General features: G+C 36.9%; 1 protein-coding gene and 1 non-coding gene across 2 annotated transcripts in view; both read right to left on the reverse strand.

Annotated features, from left to right (window-relative positions):
• LOC135690980 (uncharacterized) overlaps positions 1-20,283 on the reverse strand; it is a 109,864-nt gene that overhangs the window by 39,113 nt on the left and 50,468 nt on the right. The window contains exons 23-26 of the mRNA XM_089116004.1: positions 15,762-15,956; positions 14,694-15,185; positions 14,209-14,361; positions 4,953-5,117 (exon numbers count right to left, since the gene is read on the reverse strand). Coding sequence (XP_088972130.1) covers positions 4,953-5,117; positions 14,209-14,361; positions 14,694-15,185; positions 15,762-15,956 — 1,005 coding nt within the window. The remainder of the gene's footprint in view (positions 1-4,952; positions 5,118-14,208; positions 14,362-14,693; positions 15,186-15,761; positions 15,957-20,283) is intronic.
• Trnac-aca (transfer RNA cysteine (anticodon ACA)) lies at positions 7,702-7,774 on the reverse strand. The gene has a single exon. It is a non-coding gene; the product is annotated as a tRNA-Cys (tRNA).

The following is a 20,283-nucleotide window of genomic DNA, read 5'->3' on the forward strand; positions in this document are numbered from 1 at the left end:
GTTGGAGGCAGTAACCTATATTTTTCAAGGTATCAAATAATGTTCTTGTACTAAGTTCCATGCTGTAAATGTGTTTTGCAACTGATATATGAAAAAATCTCTACAAAATCCTTGAATCGATTACCCCTGTCTAAAAATGACTAAAGGGGTAATTTGTGAGTTTGGGACTACATCTTATAATTTTCAGCCTATCAAACTATGTTGTTTTCCCAGGTTTCATACTTTTAGCATGTTTTGTGGCTGATTCATTGAAAAGCCTCTTCAAAGTCCTCAATATAAAGTACCCCAGGCTAAATATAGCTCGAGGGGGCATTTGCCAGTTAGAATCTGCATCCTATCTTTTTCAGCGTAACAAATCATGTACTTTCAACACATTTCATATTTTATCTTACTTTGAAACAGATTTATGGAAAAACTCCTTCAAAGTCCTTGAATGCAGGGCCTCTTTTTATAAACAGCTGTTGCTTATAATTTTTTGGAATTCAAATGGTTTAATTTTAATAAATAAATCACAAGCGTATGTAATAAGGCACTGGGCTCGATAGCCTTTTAGGTTCATCTCAGTGTCCTAGGCAACATTTATGGACATTCACTTTATAATCCATTTATTCTTCTCTATGTTTGTGACAATAAGTAATAGATTTATGATATACACGCTGTAAGATTCTTGCTTAAAGAAATGAAATTTGAATTTAATGAAATTAAATTTGAAATTGGAAACTCAATTTATAAGATGTGCATATACAGAGCTGCTATATCAGGAACCGCGAAGCGCTGAAAGTGGGGGGCCAAAAAAGTGGGAGGGACTAAAATCGCATAAAAAGAGGCTTTAATGGTAGTTTATTGCTTTATATTTGGCTTTTTTGCAAAAAGTGTGTCAGAGGGGCTGAGTGGCTTTGATAGCCAAAACATACCCAGAGACAAAAAGGGAGGGGGCAAGGGTGATAAAATTCCTTAGGACCTCGTGGTGTATACGTTATCCAAGGGCTCGCTCGTGTCGTGCAGTTTGTTGATTTTAGAATTTAGTTTCCTACTATGGAACATCCATGCCAAAGGGCATATTAAAACTGGCTATTGATGAATGATGTCATCAGTATCCTTAATTCATTTTGGTCCATATAGTGTGCAATACGTGACAGAGCAGATAGCTTGTTGCTGACCTTTTGACATAGATAACTTATATGTTGCTCAAATGAAATTTTGCTGTCTAAGGTAACTCCTAACAATTTTTCTTTAATACTATTAGTAATAGAACAACAGCCAATTTTGACCGAAACAGAGTCATCACTCACATTTCCAAATGTTAATAGATGATATTTGTCTTTATTGACCTTCATAATAATTATTAGAGAACCATTTGATTGCATGGGCGGAATCTAGTCCTAATCTAGCAACAGCATTATCAGTATCAATATCACAAGCAAATAAAGTTCTATCGTCGGCATAATTGCATACATCTGTATTATTTCAAGGGCCTCTCCAGCCAAGAAAAAATTTGTTTTTATTAACTAAGAAGTTACCATCTGGTGCATGTATTATGGCAAAGTCGTTGTTTTTGCAAAATTTCAATTTGTTTAAAAGTTATATGGGCTTCAAAGGTGCACCTTTCCGAGAAAAAAACGACAAAAGCCGAATCAGTTTGGTGACATTCTGACGTCACAATGTGCGGCTCTCGTTCGCCATGAATTCCGAAATGTACAGTGACGTCAAAATTGCGTCACAATGTCACAAAACCGAAAAATTTTTGTCGGTTAATTCAAATCAATTATCGAAATGCAAGAGCCTATATCTCACAAACTGTAAAAAATATCGAAAAACAAATAACGAATTCGTGATCAGCAGGCTCAACTCCTTTAGATTAGCCAATAAAATGCAAGTGCAAAATTTGGCTGGAGAGGCCCTTTAAAGCTGAACTGACACGCAAAATTAACTTGACCTCAAATGAAAGCATATCGAGCATAAATACCTGATAGATTATAATTTTTTAAATATTCAACACAGTTTTAGGGTTATTGAGCGTCAAAGTTAGCCACCGAACATTTTCCGAGCACGGACGAGTTCGCCGAGCCTTCCGCCTAATCGTGACGTCGATCAAAATAATTTTTCAAGATGGCTTAACTCGCAGAGAAGAGAATATTGCTTTTGAAAAATATGATTTCAAAGTGTCGTAATTTTATTCTTTTTGAAAGTAGGACAACAGGTGCCTATTAGAGAAATATTTATAAAAAAGGCTTGAATATGAAATGCATACCTTGATGGTGATGTGGATTCAACTTTTGATTATTTATACTGCTGCACCTTGCAAACAGAGCAGAAGCCTACACTCCTGCATGGAATCCAGCCTTGAGTTTCTTCATCTAATTCCTCCAGACAGTATACTGTACAATTTGGGACCCAGCAAATTATGCAGATATATTATTTTGTACATAGTGAGTCTGGTACCTAGGGTAGTCTGCTTCATACAAGATTCGCAATCGTCTATAGGTCGTGAATTTGACGCCATGATTGCAAATGAAGCTGCTAAACTTTCATACATTCATTCTAAAAGGCATTGGTTTGGGAAAGTTAACGTTGGCGCCCTTCTCCTTATGTCATCCACGCTTGCCTAGCCTCGTTTTAACTTTCAAAATTATTGAAAATTAATTATGCATTAGGGTGGGCACATGAAAAGCACGACGTCTATCTTGATGTCGCGCTTCTGTAGTTCGGCACAACAAGAAGTTAAACGTCGAGCTTTCCATGTACTTAATTTAGCAATTTGGTTCGGCACATGAAAAGCACGACGTATAACCCGGGCCTAAGTCCCCCTTTATCGAACAAAAATTTTAAATAAGCCCCCCTCTCTATTCCCCCCTCTTTAGCCTTGGTTGTCAACATTAAAAACATGCGCATTTAGTGGGTTTCTTGACGGGTATAATGATGATTAGATCGTGTGCATTTAAATACGGCCTACGTAAAGACTTCCTTGTGTGACTTAGTAGTCTGTCGAAATTTGAAGATGTCCAAGGATTATCAATTTATCCTGGTGATGTTGATGAAAATGAGGACCTTATAATTGATTAACTGAACTTTCGAAGCTGCTAGTGAAGATTTTTGAGAACCTTTGTTTGACATTTTCATGATGAAAATGAACAAAGGCATTTTTAAAACATATTTGGTTCAAATTTTTAATAAGCCCCCTCTCTTTTAAGCTCCCCCCTTTTTAGGACTGAAAAAAATAAGCCCCTTGGGTTCTTAATAAAGCTTTTACGGTATATTAATAAGTGTGATCATTTTTGCGAATATAAAAAGGGCCCTGTACAAATACAAAAGAAAACGATCAGTTATCGTAACATTTTTGGAGACCAAGTCAATAACTTCTGAAAACTAAAAAAAATATGGAAAATCCTACCTTCGCGACGAAAAGTTTCTTGATCATGTCCTGGTTTGGGTATTACATTGTTATCAAGCACGCAAACTTATATCAACCCAATTAACTCCCAAATGTTCTAAGTACGAGTTTTCTAAATTTGACAACACACGTTGTTTTTTAAAAAAGAAATTTCGATGTTGAGTACTCCACTTCAGTGGCGTGCTGGCAGGTGGGGGGGGAAGGGGGTGATTGCCCCCTTGCCGACCAAATATCAGGGGTGCCGAAATTAATTTTCACCCCAAAGGGGCGTCGAAGGCGCCCTAGCCAGATAGCTAGCTAACGAGGACAATTTACATAAAAGAAATATATAGTACTAAAAGAGGACACTGTATAACAATCCACGATAAACCTTGCAAACAGCAATAATCAAATATCATCTCAAGATCTCACACTAAATCCAAATGATTTTGCACAACATCGATACCAGGGGCGTACAAAGGTAGAATTTGCGGGCAGGGAGGTAGTGGTAGAGAGGGGCTCAGGGGGGCGCAGCGTGGTTACATACTCCGATAACTTTGGTTCCAAGTCTTTTATCCAATCCACCAAAAGCAATAAATTTTTTCACATAATGGTACAATTTTTCAACTTCATGCCATGTGTTGGAATTCCTAAGGAACTTGTTGTATTTGATTAAAAAGCGCTAGGTAGGGGTAGAACATATTTCCTAAGGAAAATTAACTTGGTACAAAATACTGAAACGAGGCAAAAGGGGCATGGTCTCACATACCACGCTCATGACCCTCCCTCACTGCAGTAGGGCCCGCTTTGTTAAAATTTTACGACTACATCCATGGTTACGGGGTGTTTTTGAGAAACCCGCCGATAATTCTGCGCTCGGCGGTAATATTACGTTTTGAACTTTTGAAGATAGAAATCAGAGGACTCAGATCTGTTAGCCGGATTATATTTTTGGCCTATGGCCAATGGCTTAAAACCTGCAAAGCCTCACTTTCACGGGCCAAACATACGGATAATAAGAGGACAATTGAATTTTGAAGATGAGGCTTTTTAGGTTACCGGTCATGAACTATGTGCAAACACGGCTGAATCGTTCGATTTCTATTTTGCTCTTTTATGAAAAACCTGTAATTTTTAATTCAGTCATTATCAAATTACTGACCAACTTGTGCCCAAAACATAAGAAGATCGGACCGAGCTAGATTGCAGTTATCTAAACTCTTCGTGGAGCAACTATTCACCAACAATCAAAAATTTTGGATCGACTCTAATTTTTTTTAGGTGTTTGCCCCCCCCCCCAAACACACAGTCTGTAGTAGGACTTTATATCACGTGATATTATGTGAACCTCACTTTCACTATATATAACCTTTAGTATACTTCTGTCATGTTTTTTATTCTAAAATGTACTCAAAGTAATAGGCACTTTTACAACACACACACCCCAACCACACACACACCAAATGTGCGCCCCTGTTCAGTTGCTTAGTGATTAAAGGAAATCAGCTATATGATTAAAGGTTATGCACTTGCGACTATGTATTCGTTTAGTAATGGCCTCAGAAAAGCCGATATTGCTTACCTACACATTCCGCTATTGACTTTGCACCAGTTGAATTTGTTGATTGGCCAGACGGGCATTTGACACATTTGGTCGACTTTTCAGACGATTGGTACTCGCCAACTGGACACGGGCGACAAACGGGACCAAAGCCATCGCTAGAAAATGTGCCAACTTTACAGTATTCTGTGAAAATAAAGGTAACGATTATTGAAAGTAAAAGTTTCACTCAGCTTAGGTACATTGTATATAGAGAATATCGTAAAATTAATCATCTATATGAATAATTGTCTGTTTCCATTAACTAATGTTCAATTAACTTCTTGAAAAACCCAAAAAGAACATTTTTCGTACAAAAATATCAGTCTCTAAGACAAAGAACCCTCCTCCGTATTTCCAACGATGGAGCTCACCCCATGAAACAATGTTCTTCACTCAGAGTGGCATTTCAACACCTTGGTATTGCCGTCAATTGAATTGCTAAAGATTCATCGATAAGCAAATTTGAGCAGAGGTATGTTAGAATCAACAAAATATAGAGTTATTTATACCCTGCCATATGGGACAAGAGTCTATTATGCAAAATATATGATGTAATTGTAAATATATTGTTTAAAAATCTGTTGTACAATTGATATCGACGGTTTTTCTCCTAACTTAAAGCGTGCTTACTTGACATTCATAAATTTTTGTCGGAAGTTTCAGATATTCAGGGTCCAAATTTGTTTTCAAATGTATAAGGCCTAAGCGCGAACGGTATGTGCATTGACATTTCCGCCAAGTGTGAGCAGCAGAGGCAAAAGACTGCCCTAAGCAATACAAGCGAATATTAGTTATATCATCCTAAGTTGACTTTCAACAGTTTCTGGTTGACCTTCCTGGACAACTATCTCAGGCTCGACGACAAGCTTTCAGTAGTAATTTAAATCTGCTCAAATTTTTGATAGACATTCGCAAGATTTTTTACATGTTATAAGCGTTTTTAATGTTAATGTGATTGAGAAACACCTGAAAATTTGTGCGTGAATCGAAGGGAGCTTTTTGTAGACTACACAATATTTGTAAACTATGCAATTCGGTTGAAAGTAACATCACTACTGATGAAAGCTGCATATCAGTAAAGACGGCATACCCTGTTGGGTACCCTGAAGAACATAATGAAAGTCGCTGCGCATATTGTTCGCGCATAGACCTTATACATTTGCAAAAAAAATCAGATCTTATATATTTGCAAATCAATTCACACCTTATATATTTGAAATTTCCGATAACAATTTATAAATGCCAAGTGGACACGCTTTAAGTTACATGAAGTAACGTCGATATGAATGATACAACAGATTTATATTATTTCAAAAAATATATTTACAATCACATCATATGTTATGTATAATACAGTTTTGTTCCATATGGCGGGGCATAGTTTCTGTTTTGTTACGAACAATGACATTTACGTCCGTTTTTTATTGAACACTTTCAATTTGTTATTACGAACAATTTATCTTAGATCGCTTGTTATTTTGCGTAAAACTCCCGATTTTAATAATGTAACGAAGAAAATTACACAAAAACAAATGCCATTGATGGCTTACTGGACAACAAAAATAGACAGGGAAGTTTGCATAACCATCTAGCAACCTACCTAACCCAAGTTTTTAAACTTTAAATCATAAGAGTAAGGCCACTGATCATTTTAAGCCTTAGGAACATTCTGGCAAATGACCGGAAGTTGCGTTTCCGGAAACATAAGAAATGCGCGGTTAACAAAATTTTAGAATTTCGAATTTTTTTCAAATTTGATGATATCATCAGGAAGAGTTTTCAAAACTGAGCAAAAGTTATGGAAAGAGCAATGTGATCTGACCTATAAGCAAAATGTAATGGCAGTAGAAACTTTTCGCTTTGTCAAACAACTTGCTTTCTGGAGTTTCATGATAATTCAGACGCAGAACAGTTGTTATGAACACTGAAGAAGGAGTTTGCACTCTGAGTCCAAAGGTCAAAACTCCCTCAAGAGACACGCTTATGAGAAGTACGAGTAAGTAACTGCACTGAGAGACAAGTCCCAAAATTTTGTAAACAAGAAACCCTCATGAGACTTGCGTTTAGTAAAATAGTAGTTTTTGTCATTTCCTGAGACAAAAGCGTCTGTTCTAAAAATAGCTGGACTTTAGACTTGTTGTTGGATATAAATAAAAGCGTAGATTTGTATGTTGTTGTTCATTATTGTTGAGTTAGGAAGACATACTTGAGGTAAATGAATCAGAGCTAGAAGCTTCTCTTTTGTTGATATGGACGAGACATCTGATCAAATAACTGGTGCCGTGACCCGGAAATTCAAGCTAGACAGACAGAGGGATGTAAACCTACTGTCAGCAGAATGGGAAACAACCAAGACAGCGAAGATTTTAGCCAAGAAAGCAAGCCGAAGCAGGATAAAACAACATTTTCCGCCTAGTATTGAAAACAAAAGTCGTCCCCAAAGAGAAGAGCCTCCTCGGTCTTGCAGATCTAAAATTATAACTAAAACCTGCGATTCTGCTATCGGTCAGCATTTACTGGAAAACCAAGATTGTGCAAAAACTATAATGGCGACATATTTCGGATTATTGGTAAAGCCCGATCGTCGTTCCACCTGTTTTGGAATGTATCTACATAAGCACGAAAAAACCGCTACATACGTTGATGTATTCAACAGATCATTAAAAAATCTAAAGATTACAGACAACAGGATTTCGAAGATAATTAATAGAGAGAGCGGGAAAATAACCGACCCGAGCGAGGCTCGAACTCACGACCCCTGACTTTGTACGTCAAGTGCTCTACCGCTGAGCTATCGGGTCGTGCTCTCAGAATCATGAAAAGTACACAAATTAATGCCTTGATACTAATTTTCATCAGTGCACCTACTTTAGTTGCAAATCCGTGGCAGATTAAACATTTTTCTACTTGACTAGCTTTAAAAACGCCCCTATATAACCCCTTGATTAACAAAAAAATTTTAATTTTTTTGTATGAACATGTGACTGTCAGGTTAAAACTAAAAGTCAGGAGGTCTGAGGGGAATTGCTTTGAAACTCGTGAAGTTATGAAAGAAAAACCAACTGGCACTTTGTGCCCAACCCCTTGTCTGGCTATGGTTAAGGAAATTAACGAGAGTAGGAGACACTGTACATTTCAAGACATCGTAGAATCCATGAGTGGGCAACACTATCAAAGGCATTTTTGTAATCAATCCATACAGTACTTAAGTTTTTGCGTTTTCCAATATCATTATATTTATAAGAAGTTGGTCCTTGCAGCCGTAGGATCCTTTTCTCATCCGTTTTGTTCAATGGTAAAGATGTTTTGTTCCTCCATCTGTGCATATGTTCTTTCAGACAGAATTGATGTTAGCAGTTTGTAAGATGTTAGCAAGCAGGTATTGATGACAAAAACAGACAACAATAAAAGACTCTGGATGAATATTGCAAGATTTATAAGGGAAATTTTTAGGTACCAAAAACAATGCAGGTCACCTCCTGTAAAGCAGACTAAGTTCTTTGATGTAGTTTTTGCTTCTCTTTCCTTGTTTGTTTTGGCTGAATTTACATGAAATTCAATAGCTGTCGCTTAATCATGTTCGTACTGTTACTTGTTGTTGCTGTTAATTAATTAATTAATTTTCTTTTTTTTCCGTAAAAAGCTCTAATTTGTCATTTAGACGTAAAGAACTTATTTAAAGGCATTGAGACATGGTAAATAGGCTTTCTCTATAGGGGGTCATTTGGTTTCGGCGTGATCGCTGCTGTTTCATGTGATATTGGCATTCATTGTTGACAACTTGCTATTGATGAAAACTGTTATGTTAATCAGTACGAGGTGAGTTCATGTGACCAGTTCAAGGTCAACCAATAGCATCGCAGTCATGGAAATCATGACTCATCGGATTTTGGCACTTAGGATATACCCAGTCTATTTATCATGACTCAATGTCTTTAAGTATTAAATTGTACTGTAGTTAATTTAATTGATGATGATGATGATGATGATGATGATGATGCAAGTTGTGATTCGTAAGCAGAACCATTTAGCTGTTAAGCTTGCTCTATTATCAACTTATTGAAATTTGAAGCTAATCTGAAGTGTGTACAGTGTAAGTTGGCTAGCCAAAAAATAGGAACTTGGTTTATTCCTGGGGATTTCCACTAGTGAGACTTTCTTTGTGCCATTCCAATCTCGTCAGTATTGAAATTTTCCCATTGCTGTGTCCGTATATTGCCAGTGTTGCTTTCTAGATCTCTTAGAAATTCAGAATCCTCATTATGTCCTTTTTCATTACCCCAAATTTTGTTCCAAAACTCACGAACCTGGCTTTCTGACGGTATTTCATCTACAGTGTTTTCTGTCTTCCCAACTTCTCGATAAAACTTTCTGCCCTTCATCCAAATGAACGATTCACTATTCCTTCTTGGATACCTTCTTTCGATGAACGAACCTATCCATTTGACACACAAACCTCCATCATATTAGGTTATAACTTCTATTATACGTCGCATGAAATCCTCTACTTCTCCCTGTCCTTTTGACAAGATATCCATAATTTGCTTGAAACGTTGCCCTTACCTACGACTTTTCTTTACTAAAATTATTCATAGCATCTGGGTATCTGGTAATGTTCCATCCGAATGAAGAAAAGCATAAACGATGATAATCCACAAAAAAGACAATACAGATGATCCTCCTAACTTCAGACCAATAACCTTAGAATCTGTTCCCTTAAAAATGTTCACCTCCTGCCTACGTAACACTATTTTCAACTTTCTGAACAAAATGGATTCATTGAAAGTCAAATTCAAAAAGGCTTCACTCTCAAGGTATCAGGTAATTCAGAACACACGGCACTTTTGGGTCATATGATAAACAAAGCTCGCACAAAACAGCGCTCTTTGGTTGTTACCCTGCTTGATCTCAAAATTGCTTTTGGTGAGGTCCACCATAATTTGATTCCCTCTAGTCTTTCGTACCACCATATACCATCTCATATCCAGGCTCTGGTCTCCAGCTTCAAGACGTCTATTCCACAGATACATTCCAAACCCCTGCCATTATCGTTTGTGGTGGTGTTCTTCAAGGTGACTGCCTCAGCCCTCTTGTATTCAATCAGAAAAATATAAACAGCTTGGCTTCTCTCCCCACGACGAAAACAACCGCATGTACCAGCCAGGGTTGATAAGTATGTCACCTTTGGCATTAAGAAAGACTCAACAAGATCTCTTCAGTTCCAACCAAAGCTTTTTGTCAACAACCAAAGCGTGCCTGTTGTTAGAAATGGACAATCTTTCAAATACCTCAGCCGCTTCCTTGACTTCGAACTGACCAATGCCAATGATAAAGAAAAACTGCTATGTTTTCCAGCCTTTTGAAAGAAATTGATGACTTGCCACTGCATCCGAAAAATAAATTTCTATTGTACCACAGATATGTATTGTCCAGACTTTCTTGGCAGTTTACTGTTGCTGTACCACAGATATGTATTGTCCAAAGTTTCTTGGCAGTTTACTGTTGCAGACCTATCAAAGACCTGTGTCATTGAAAACCTCGATAATCTTGTCTCTAAATACATTTGCCAATGGCTTGATCTTCCCATAAGTGCTACCACCACTAGTATAGTTCTTTCTAAAAATGAATTTGGTCTTGATCTTTATCTACCTTCTGTCAAATTCACTCAATGCCAAACTGTTTCATGCAATGCCCTCCGAACTTCTTTTAACACAAACATTCAAGCATTATGGAAAAACACCAGTAGTGGAATGAATCTGCAATACGGCATCTACCGTAACACCAAAGACTTACTGAAAGCAGTAAAATCAGACAGTAGAGAGCGCTTGGCACACCAATTACTATCCCAGGGTGCTATTATTTCAATTCTTCTGGACCACTATCTTAAAAAGCTCAATAGTCTTTGATCTACTGTGCAGAGGAATCTACCTACGAACATCTTCAACTTCACCATCAAATACCTGCACAATACTCTCCCTACGCACAAAAATCTAAGCCTATGGAACCAAAGCCAATCATATTATTACGAATTCTGCCTTCTTCCCAAAAATTTACTCCATCTAGTCTGGGCTCTTAGCACAGTATTTGACTTAAATTGTGAAAATTGTGATACCAGCATGAAAATGGGTACACTGGGGATAATTTCACATGCTGATGATGATGCCGGAAAGACACAAGCCGAAACATTCCCCAAGTGCTATTTTTAGACTGGGGTACTTGGCCCCAGTCCTCGAATTGGGCCAATCGCCATATATCATTACTGATTTATGAAAAAAGTGGGAAAGGAAAGATTTAACTAAAATTGTCTCTGTTTTTGTCAAATTTCTTGGGATTAATCTTCTTCTGCGATGTTCCTGAAAATCCACTTCTGAATTAACGGAAAAATTATACTGCAGAACTTTTTAATATTTTGAATGTTTTTAAAAATTACATGAAGGACAATTTTTCGTTTGAAAATTTTGAAAAAGATCATCCACCCATTTTTACCGACTAAAACACAAATGTCTATTCTTGGGGGTTGTTACATCCCCCACATCCCCCCCCATGCGACCGGCCCTTCCTTCATTAGATTGCACCTTGGATGTTTAGCTTTGGTCATACAAACTACTCGCGCTGGCTGCCAATATAACATCAATGGTATTTGAAAGTAGCCTATAATTATAACGATCTTCGCCCCTCCGAATATGTTCGAGTTTGAAAGTTCAGTAAGGGTATTTAGCATTTCTGCTACTTTGGATAGTCAGCATTTTATACAAATTGTATGAGACTTTAAGAAGTAGCGAAATGTGAAAGTCACATTTTCTTGTACATGTGATAAATTGCATTGACCTTCAGAGGCAGGAAAAGCGTACATATTCAAACATATCGCTTTATGCATATATTAACTGCGTTTTTTCATAACATTATTCGGTGATTGAAAAGTTGTATGAAGCTACACTTTAGTATTTACATCAAAATTAGCGATATTCAACAGTAGATGAAAAAGTCGAATGAGCTTGGATCTAAGTATCCCATTCAGAAAAGAAAAAATAGGCGGAATTTTATCTCTCCGTTATATTTTGGTGTATCACAAAGTATAGAATGCTAGTCTTTTTATGTTAAAAAGCAGTAATGACTAATAACTTGCAATGAAAGCAAGTCGAAAAGGTGGGTCTATTATTTGTAGCATCTAGAGGTGATATTCTACTATTTTCTAAAAATATTGTCTGGTTAACCAAAAAGGTAGACAGCCATACTATCATGTTTACGTCAAAAGCAAGTAATGGCTTGTACAAGAGTACATAGAGGACTAGAGGCAACAGCCCTAATCTAAATATAGCATCAAGGGTGATACTTTAATTGTTTCTTTGTTATACTTTTATCGTGTAGAATTGTGTTCAAACCTATACCTTCATGCTCAATTTAAACTTTAGTTAACTACATATAAACAATCTTTTGATGGTACAAAACTTGAAAATGGCTTTGAAAAAAGCAAACATTTAGTAAACTAAAGCTTTTCGTCTGACACTCTTCAGAGTCCCCAAAACTCGCCCTCAAAGAGAACAGCCACCTCGGTCTTGCAGATCTAAAAGTACAACTAAAACCTGCGATTCTGCTATCGGGCAGCATTTATTGGAAAACCCAGATTGTGCAAAAAACTATAATGGCGACATGTTTTGGATTATTTGTAAAACCCGATCGTCGTTCCACCTAGCAGTTTTGGAATCTATCTACATAAGCACGAAAAAACCGCTACTGTGTTGACAAAAGGAGTTCGTTTTCACCTTAGGACTCTATTGGTAACATTCTCAATAGGCAAGCGGCACTGATTGGTCAACCTCAAGAGTCATGTGCTCGAGTTTCTGATTGGCCTATTTCGATCCACAACTGGGTATATATATTTCCTAGCGTAGAGTTTTCGGTCTATGTTCTGACGTTTTAAACTCTGAAGAGTGTCAGACGAAAAGCTTTAGTTTACTAAATGTTTGCTTTTTTCAAAGCCATTAACTACATATGGATGAAATCCAAAATTGAGGACTGGGGTCAAGCACCCCAGTCTAAAAATAGCACTTGGGGCACTTTTCAGCTTGTGTCTGTTCAGCATCATTATCAACGTGTCAAATTGCCCCAGTGTACACATTTTCATGCTAATACCACAATTTGCACAATTCATGTCAAATACTGTGCTTAGAGCCTAGACTATGAAGGTAAAATCCAAATTTGAGAACTGGGTTCCAGTACTTCATTCTAAAAATAGCATCAAGGGGTAAGATTGTCAATTACAATTACATCAAGAGGTAAGAATGGAGAAAGCTACATTTCATATTCATATAAAAGAGAGTAATCATTTAGAGAAGAATGCCTGAATAGAGACATGGGTACCAATTTCATGTTCTAAAAATAGCATAAAGGGGCCATTTTTCATTTCCTTTCCTCTTAATATATTTTGCTATATGATAATGCACCTAAATCTTTTATCTCCCACTTTTTTCATAAATAAGTAATGACATATGGAGATTGGGCCCAGTTGGAGGACTGGGGCCATGTACCCCAGTCTAAAAATAGCACTTGGGGGCATTTTTCGGCTTGTGTCTGTTTGGCATCGTCATCAGCGTGTGAAATTACCCCAGTTTAGCTATTTTCATGCTGGCATCACAATTTGCACGATTCATGTTCTAACAGCCCAGACTAATGTCGTTGTAGGCTGCAAAGTTTTTCTCGAACAATATCGTTGTACCTGGCAGGTACTACCTGGCATCATAATTCTGCTTTAAAAGTTCTTGCAACCTCCTTGAAAGCAATAAAGGGATCCACTCTTTTTGCCAATATACCTGGCTTCTCCTCACCATCCATCATAACAGGAGAGAATCTGCGCCCAGATCTACTTTTGCAGACAAAGGAAAACATTTTATTTGTTTTGGAACTAACAATATGATTAAAAACTAACCTTAACTCCAATGCAGAAAGGAAACGTTTAAATTATACTTGCCTTGTCTCAGACCTAAGACAAAGTTTCAAATCTGCCATATTTATAAATCTCTCCATCATATTTTGTAAACCCAAGCTAGCCAATTGCAAATCACCTTGTAATAGTGAGACTTGTAGTTGTAGTTTAAGTTAAATTGAAATTGAAAAGTTTGCATTCCAAAATCTGTATATTCTCCATTACCATGTCCAAAAATGAAATTTTCTGTCCGAAATTAGTCGCCCGAACAAATATTCGAGGTTAATGTTTCATAGAGTAAGCTTACAGTACCTAGGCACTTCTTTGAGTTGGTTCTTAGAGTTCCTGAACCGGACGGACACTGAACACAGCTGGCTTTGTTGCTAAAGCGTTGATACATGTTAACTGGGCATCCAAGACAATTCTGCGTTGTTGAATTATAATACATCCCAGGGGTGCAGGCGTCTAGCAATCAAAAGAAATTAGTTCAAAACTAGGAGTGACTAGTGTTCTTTAGCTTCTGTTATAGAATATATTTGTTTTGGAGACAAACAAAAGAAAGTCTTTTGATTAGTTAAGCAACCCTCCATCCTTGAAGCAAAGAGCATGCGCACGGAACAAGTTCACATTTGAACGTTTTCGCTCGTTTGTCTCCTAAACAAAGATGCTTATATAGCGTCACAAAATCTGCGTGGTTGAGCATAGCAATAACGGTATTAAAATAGAGGAAAAGTACAATGTTATGTAAACAAAGTGCTAGAAGAAGATGAAAATGATGAGAATGAGAAATAACTCACAACAATAATCCGAAGCCAGATATGAGGTTTTGACAAAAACACTGTTGAGTGGGCAACAGGTTTCTCTAGTGCGATTACAGCGTGGTTTTAGTGAATAAGTTACCGAAACACCTTGACAGGAATACGACCCAATTGGACTAATTGCAGCAGTTACATTTGATTGACGGTTTTTTATTTCGGCCTCAAGAGCGACAGCAAAAGAACGTAGCCTCGCATTGGTCATATTTTGTATGGCAACCGATGATGAAAACCTGACATAAAATACATAATGGAACGTCTCTGTATTTTTGTATCTATTTGGTATACTACCAGTAGACCGCCATGACATCTGAATATCTGCAAATTCTGGCCATAATGACAACCCATAGAGGTATGTGGGCAGCGATGCTAGGCCTTTTTCCCAGAAACTATCGTAAAAGGGTGACTCGAATATAGAAATGTCGAATATAACATCTATTCCAATCTTGTGGTAAATATCAACAGTCTTCTTCACTGAAAAATTAAACAAAGTTGCCAAAAAGTAGAAAGAATTGAATATCTACCTGTATAAAATTTGGATGCTTATCCCAAATTATAATTGATTATAAAAGCAGAACAGTTGCGATGAGCGGCATAACATGCCATAAAAGTAAAATCCAGTACTGGCATATGAAGCAACAAAGTTTTCTAATAGGAACTAATATAAAGTACCGAAGTGATGACGTCACAAAAATATATTTTTAGAATTTTTCAGTTTTGACTATATAATCCTAACAGACATTGTGGAATACCTCTAAATGTGCAAAGTCACCTGCATGTGTTATAAATTGGCTGAGGTATGACCAAATAAGCAGAGGCTGTTTCCCCATTACACCTCTCTAATTTTATCGTGGTTCATAACTTTATGAATCAGGCAGAACAACAGTCATCTGTTAGCAAACTAGAAATCTTTCATTGGCCATATCTTGGCCAAATTTGAACGTATCTAATTTAAATGATGAGAGGTATTTTGTGCCGTTCTTTCAGATTATGCGGCCAAATTAAGAACTTCTAAAGTGGTTTTTATAACGTGTTTCTTTGTAAACTTACATGCACAACCGGGTGATGGTTGAGTCCAGTTTCCGCCAGGACAGTGTAAGGTTGGTGCCGTCACTGTCTTATCTGCTATTGTGTAGTTCGTATTGCAAGAAATATTGCAGGATGTTAGGGGCAAATTGACATGACAAGACGCAACACCATTGTCCGGCTGAATATTGCATGTTCTGTTGTTCGGACAGCCACATCCTTAATGAAAGTTCAAACACACATAGGTCACACATAAAAAAGTACAGTGCAATCAAACAAAATCATCTAATGTCTTAAAGAAATTCAAAGCTAGATCACCGTTGAACGTTCACAAATCTTTATCACATCGGTTAAACTATGCCACTACCTGTCTGACATCACACTCATGTTTTATTATAAGAAACAAAGGTCGATTTTGAGTACTCAAGTTTCTTAATGTTCTATAAATTTCAATACTCGTTTTTTCTTAAGAGTTTCTTGTCATGAATGATGTTATGAAATGTTCATGACCTTTTTTATCTGGTCAAGAGATTCGCTTTGATGCAGTATTTAGGTGTGGGAAGTATATTTTTACCCCAGGTGTCTTAAGTTCTAGGCGAACAGGGCAATCATGTTCTTGTATTATACATAATTTCGCTGTTCTCAGTTTTATCACGATTTAATAGTTTCTAATTTTTTTTTGCTTCGAGTACTGAAGTTTCTTAATTTTTCTGACTGTCCAGTACTCGTTTCTTATAGCCAGTTTCTTATAAGAAAAAATGTGTGTATAGATAGAATTTCGCATAACCATCTAGCAACAAGCCTAACCGAAGTTTTTAAGGGTTCTACTATAAAAGCATAGATAATAGAAAAATCTCTGGTTAGGAATGCCGGCGAACTTCAAAAGGGATTTCTATTATTCTGTTTTTGATGTTGAGCAAGATAGTTTGCAAAGGTCACATGACATTGATCGTGCACAACATTGCGATAATGGCTACGTTGAATAATGTGCTTTGGTTACTGGGGACAATTTCGATGCAATAATGAACGCAGTTGAAGATAATGGAGGATTAGAAGAGACTCTTGAAGAAGCAATCGATAAAGTAGGTTATTTTTGCATCCATTCTTTAAGAAATATAAATTTTGCTAAACAAACTTCGAGTTCATAATTCCCTCTTGGCCTACCTAGAGTAGATTCTTATTCCAGCCTACCTCGATTTAATTGTAATTGATAAGAAAGCATAATATCAAATAAATCGATTCGATACGATATTTTATGTTATAACGATGAGTAAGAGCTTTTGATAAAGTACTCGAAGACAAAGAATGATTAAATACGAGGTTCTATGTTAATACGGTGCGAGAAATCTTTAATAATATCGACAACTTCATTGTTGACAGTCAACATTACAGTCAATAGAACTGATACGAGTTTATTATGTTTGTTCCTACCCTTGTTCCGTTTATAAATTATTTTATCTATTCATCTGTCTACATTTGCTTACAATGTTTACTTTTCATCAGGTAACAACTGGGAATTACACCTGTAAAATTTGCAAAAAAGGTTGCAAAAGCAGGCGTGGATTAAAGAGCACACAAAAAGCCACAAAAACACTGTTGAAGAAGGCCTTCTGGATATTTCACCGCTAAACAATATCATATGTGAGGAAAAGTTGAGGTTTATTAGCAACGAATGCTACCCAGAAAATCATAGAAAAGAGCTTAAGGGAGTTGATCAGAATCAGTTTTTGAAGGAAGAACTACTCAGAGAAATTACAGACCATTTTAACAATTTAATGGAAGATGGTAATGCAGAAAGGTTTTATTCCCAGACTTATGCATATATTGCATTACAGGTCATGTGTCATGAACATGACTGGCTAATGTAATACAATTGTATCTTTTGATAAGGGCTCGATCTTCTTCGCTTGCCAAAGACAAGCTAAACATTCTAAAAGCAAAGCTTTGAGAAAGGAAATAAAGTTAACACAGGAAAACAAAGCAAAAAATCTGATACAGATTAATTTTTTTCTAATTAAATTACTTTTGTCAACATTCTAAAGTTTCTGATGAAGTTTCCTCAGGCAATAAAAAAAAGATTGCCATGTTTCAAAAATGGGCAATTAAAGATTGATACAAACATTCAAGAAAATTATAAGCAATGCCAGAATGTATCACAACTTAAATAATAACAAGCCAAAATAATGTTTTTCTGACTTAACTTGATTTTCTTCTTATACTGTATATAATGTTGTTATAATTTTAAATTGATAATATTCACAGTTTGAGTTTTAATTAGCTGTAGGTGTTTACACCTTATCTAATGTTTGATTGTTTTGAATTATTGACAGAATAATTAACATATATTTTGGTTCCAAATGGAAAATCTTCAAGCAGCTAGCATCAAAAACATTTGGACTAGTTGGCCTTAATTAGCTTCTTTATAGCTACTAGGCGTTCATTTAGTACGTCAACTTCAAACAAATTATTTATTATTATTATTATGCTGATGTACACAGTTCTGATGTTATAACTGGCTTGTTCTTGATGTTTCTTGAAATCGGATCAATACCCATGATCTTAGATCTCGAGAACTTTTCTCAACACTCTTGCAGTTCCTAAAAGTACAGATTTTTGTATTAGTTTTATCTGCGTCTTGACTCCAATTTCCTTGATGTAGTTGCTCAAATTTCGTGTTACTGTTCCAAGGGCTCCCAAGACAATAGGAATAACTTTTGCTTTCACTTTCCATAATCTTTCCACTTCTCTCTTTAATTCGTCATACTTTTCGATTTTCTCTATCTCTTTTTCAGCTATTCTCACATCTCCCGGGACTGCAACATCAATGATGTAACACTTCCTTTCTTTCTTATTGACAACCACTATGTCAGGTCTCCTTGCCTGGATTTCATTGTCTGTTTGAATATTGACATCCCAGAGAATCTTTACATTTGTTGTTTCTACCACTCCATCTGGTTGATGTTCGTACCATTTATTTCCACAATCTATGTCATACAGGCGACAGACATCCCAATGGAGGGCTTTCGCTACACAGTCATGTCTACGTTTATACTCTCTCTGTGCCAGTTTTGGGCATTCACTGACAATGTGGCTTATTGTTTCCTCTTTCTGATTACACATTCTACATTTCGAGTCCCTCTGCGTCTTATCGATGTTTGCTTTAATTGCATTTGTTCGCAATGACTGGGTCTGCGCCGCCATTATCAGTCCTTCAGTCTCCTTTTTCAATTCCCCGTCCCGGAGCCATCCCCATGACTCTGGGTCATTTATTTCTTTTGTCTGCCTGAAAAACTGTCCATGTAACGCCTTTTCTTCTAGCTCTGATCGCCTCTCTTCTCTTCTTCGCTTCTTGAAATCTTTCTCTGACACTCTTTCTCCTGCCTCGCATCTCACTGATGACAATATCCTCTCTTTGCTATCCTGAACATAGTTTTCAAGCCCCAAAATTGCGAGCTGAACACAATCCTCAATTTCTACAAGTCCTCGTCCTCCTTCTTTACGGGGTAGGTAGAGTCTTGCTACACTATCTCTTGGATGCAGTGATCTGTACATATTCATCATTTTACGAGTACCCCGATCTATTTCTTTCAGCTCATCCTTTCTCCAGTCAACGAAAGGTGCCGTGTATCTCATCATTGAAACAGCCCAAGTGTTTATGGCAGTTATCATATTGCCTCCATTAAGCTTAGATTTCAGTATCTTTTTCACTCTTCTCTTATATTCTTTCTTTAGACTTTCTTTCATCTTTTCACCTAATACTTGATCAGCTTCCATAACTCCAAGGTATTTATAACCATTTTCCTCGTGTATAGACCTAATGGTTTCCTTATTTGGTAAGTCAATGCCATTAGACTCGACTACTTTCCCTCGCTTCATAACCAACACTGCACATTTTTCTACTCCAAATTCCATACCTATATCATTACTAACAACTCTGACAGACTGTATCAATGCATCTAGTCCACTTTCATTCTTCGCATAAAGTTTGATGTCATCCATGAACATTAAATGATTTATCTGCTCTCCATTTGAACTGAACTTATAGGACGCTTTCATTTTACGCAGTACTAACGTTAGTGGTATCATAGCAATCACAAACATTAATGGTGATAAACTGTCTCCTTGGAAAATTCCTCTGGCAAATTTTACCTCACCAATCGCTTCCCCACAAGATGTCAACATGGTGCTCCATTCCTTCATACTGTTGGTCAGCAAATTTTTTACATTTTCTGCAGCTCCAAACATGTTCAAACATTCCTTCAACCATGAATGTGGGATTAGATCATAAGCTTTTCTATAATCCAGCCAGCCCATTGCAATATTCTTCTTTCTTTGCTTCACTTCCTTCATGATTTTCTTGTCAATATACAATTGGTCTAAGCACCCCCTACATCCTTTCCTCGAACCCTTTTGTTCTTCTGGTAATACATTCTTAGCCTCCATAAAAGAATAAATCTCACCTGCCAATATTCCTGTCAACAATTTCCAGCACATAGCGAGACACGTTATTGGACGATAATTACTAGGCACCCTTCCTTTTTGTGGA

Source organism: Rhopilema esculentum, chromosome 4 (assembly GCF_057945365.1).
Source record: "Rhopilema esculentum isolate cy_ngs chromosome 4, ASM5794536v1, whole genome shotgun sequence".
NCBI classification, from domain to species: Eukaryota; Metazoa; Cnidaria; class Scyphozoa; order Rhizostomeae; family Rhizostomatidae; genus Rhopilema; species Rhopilema esculentum.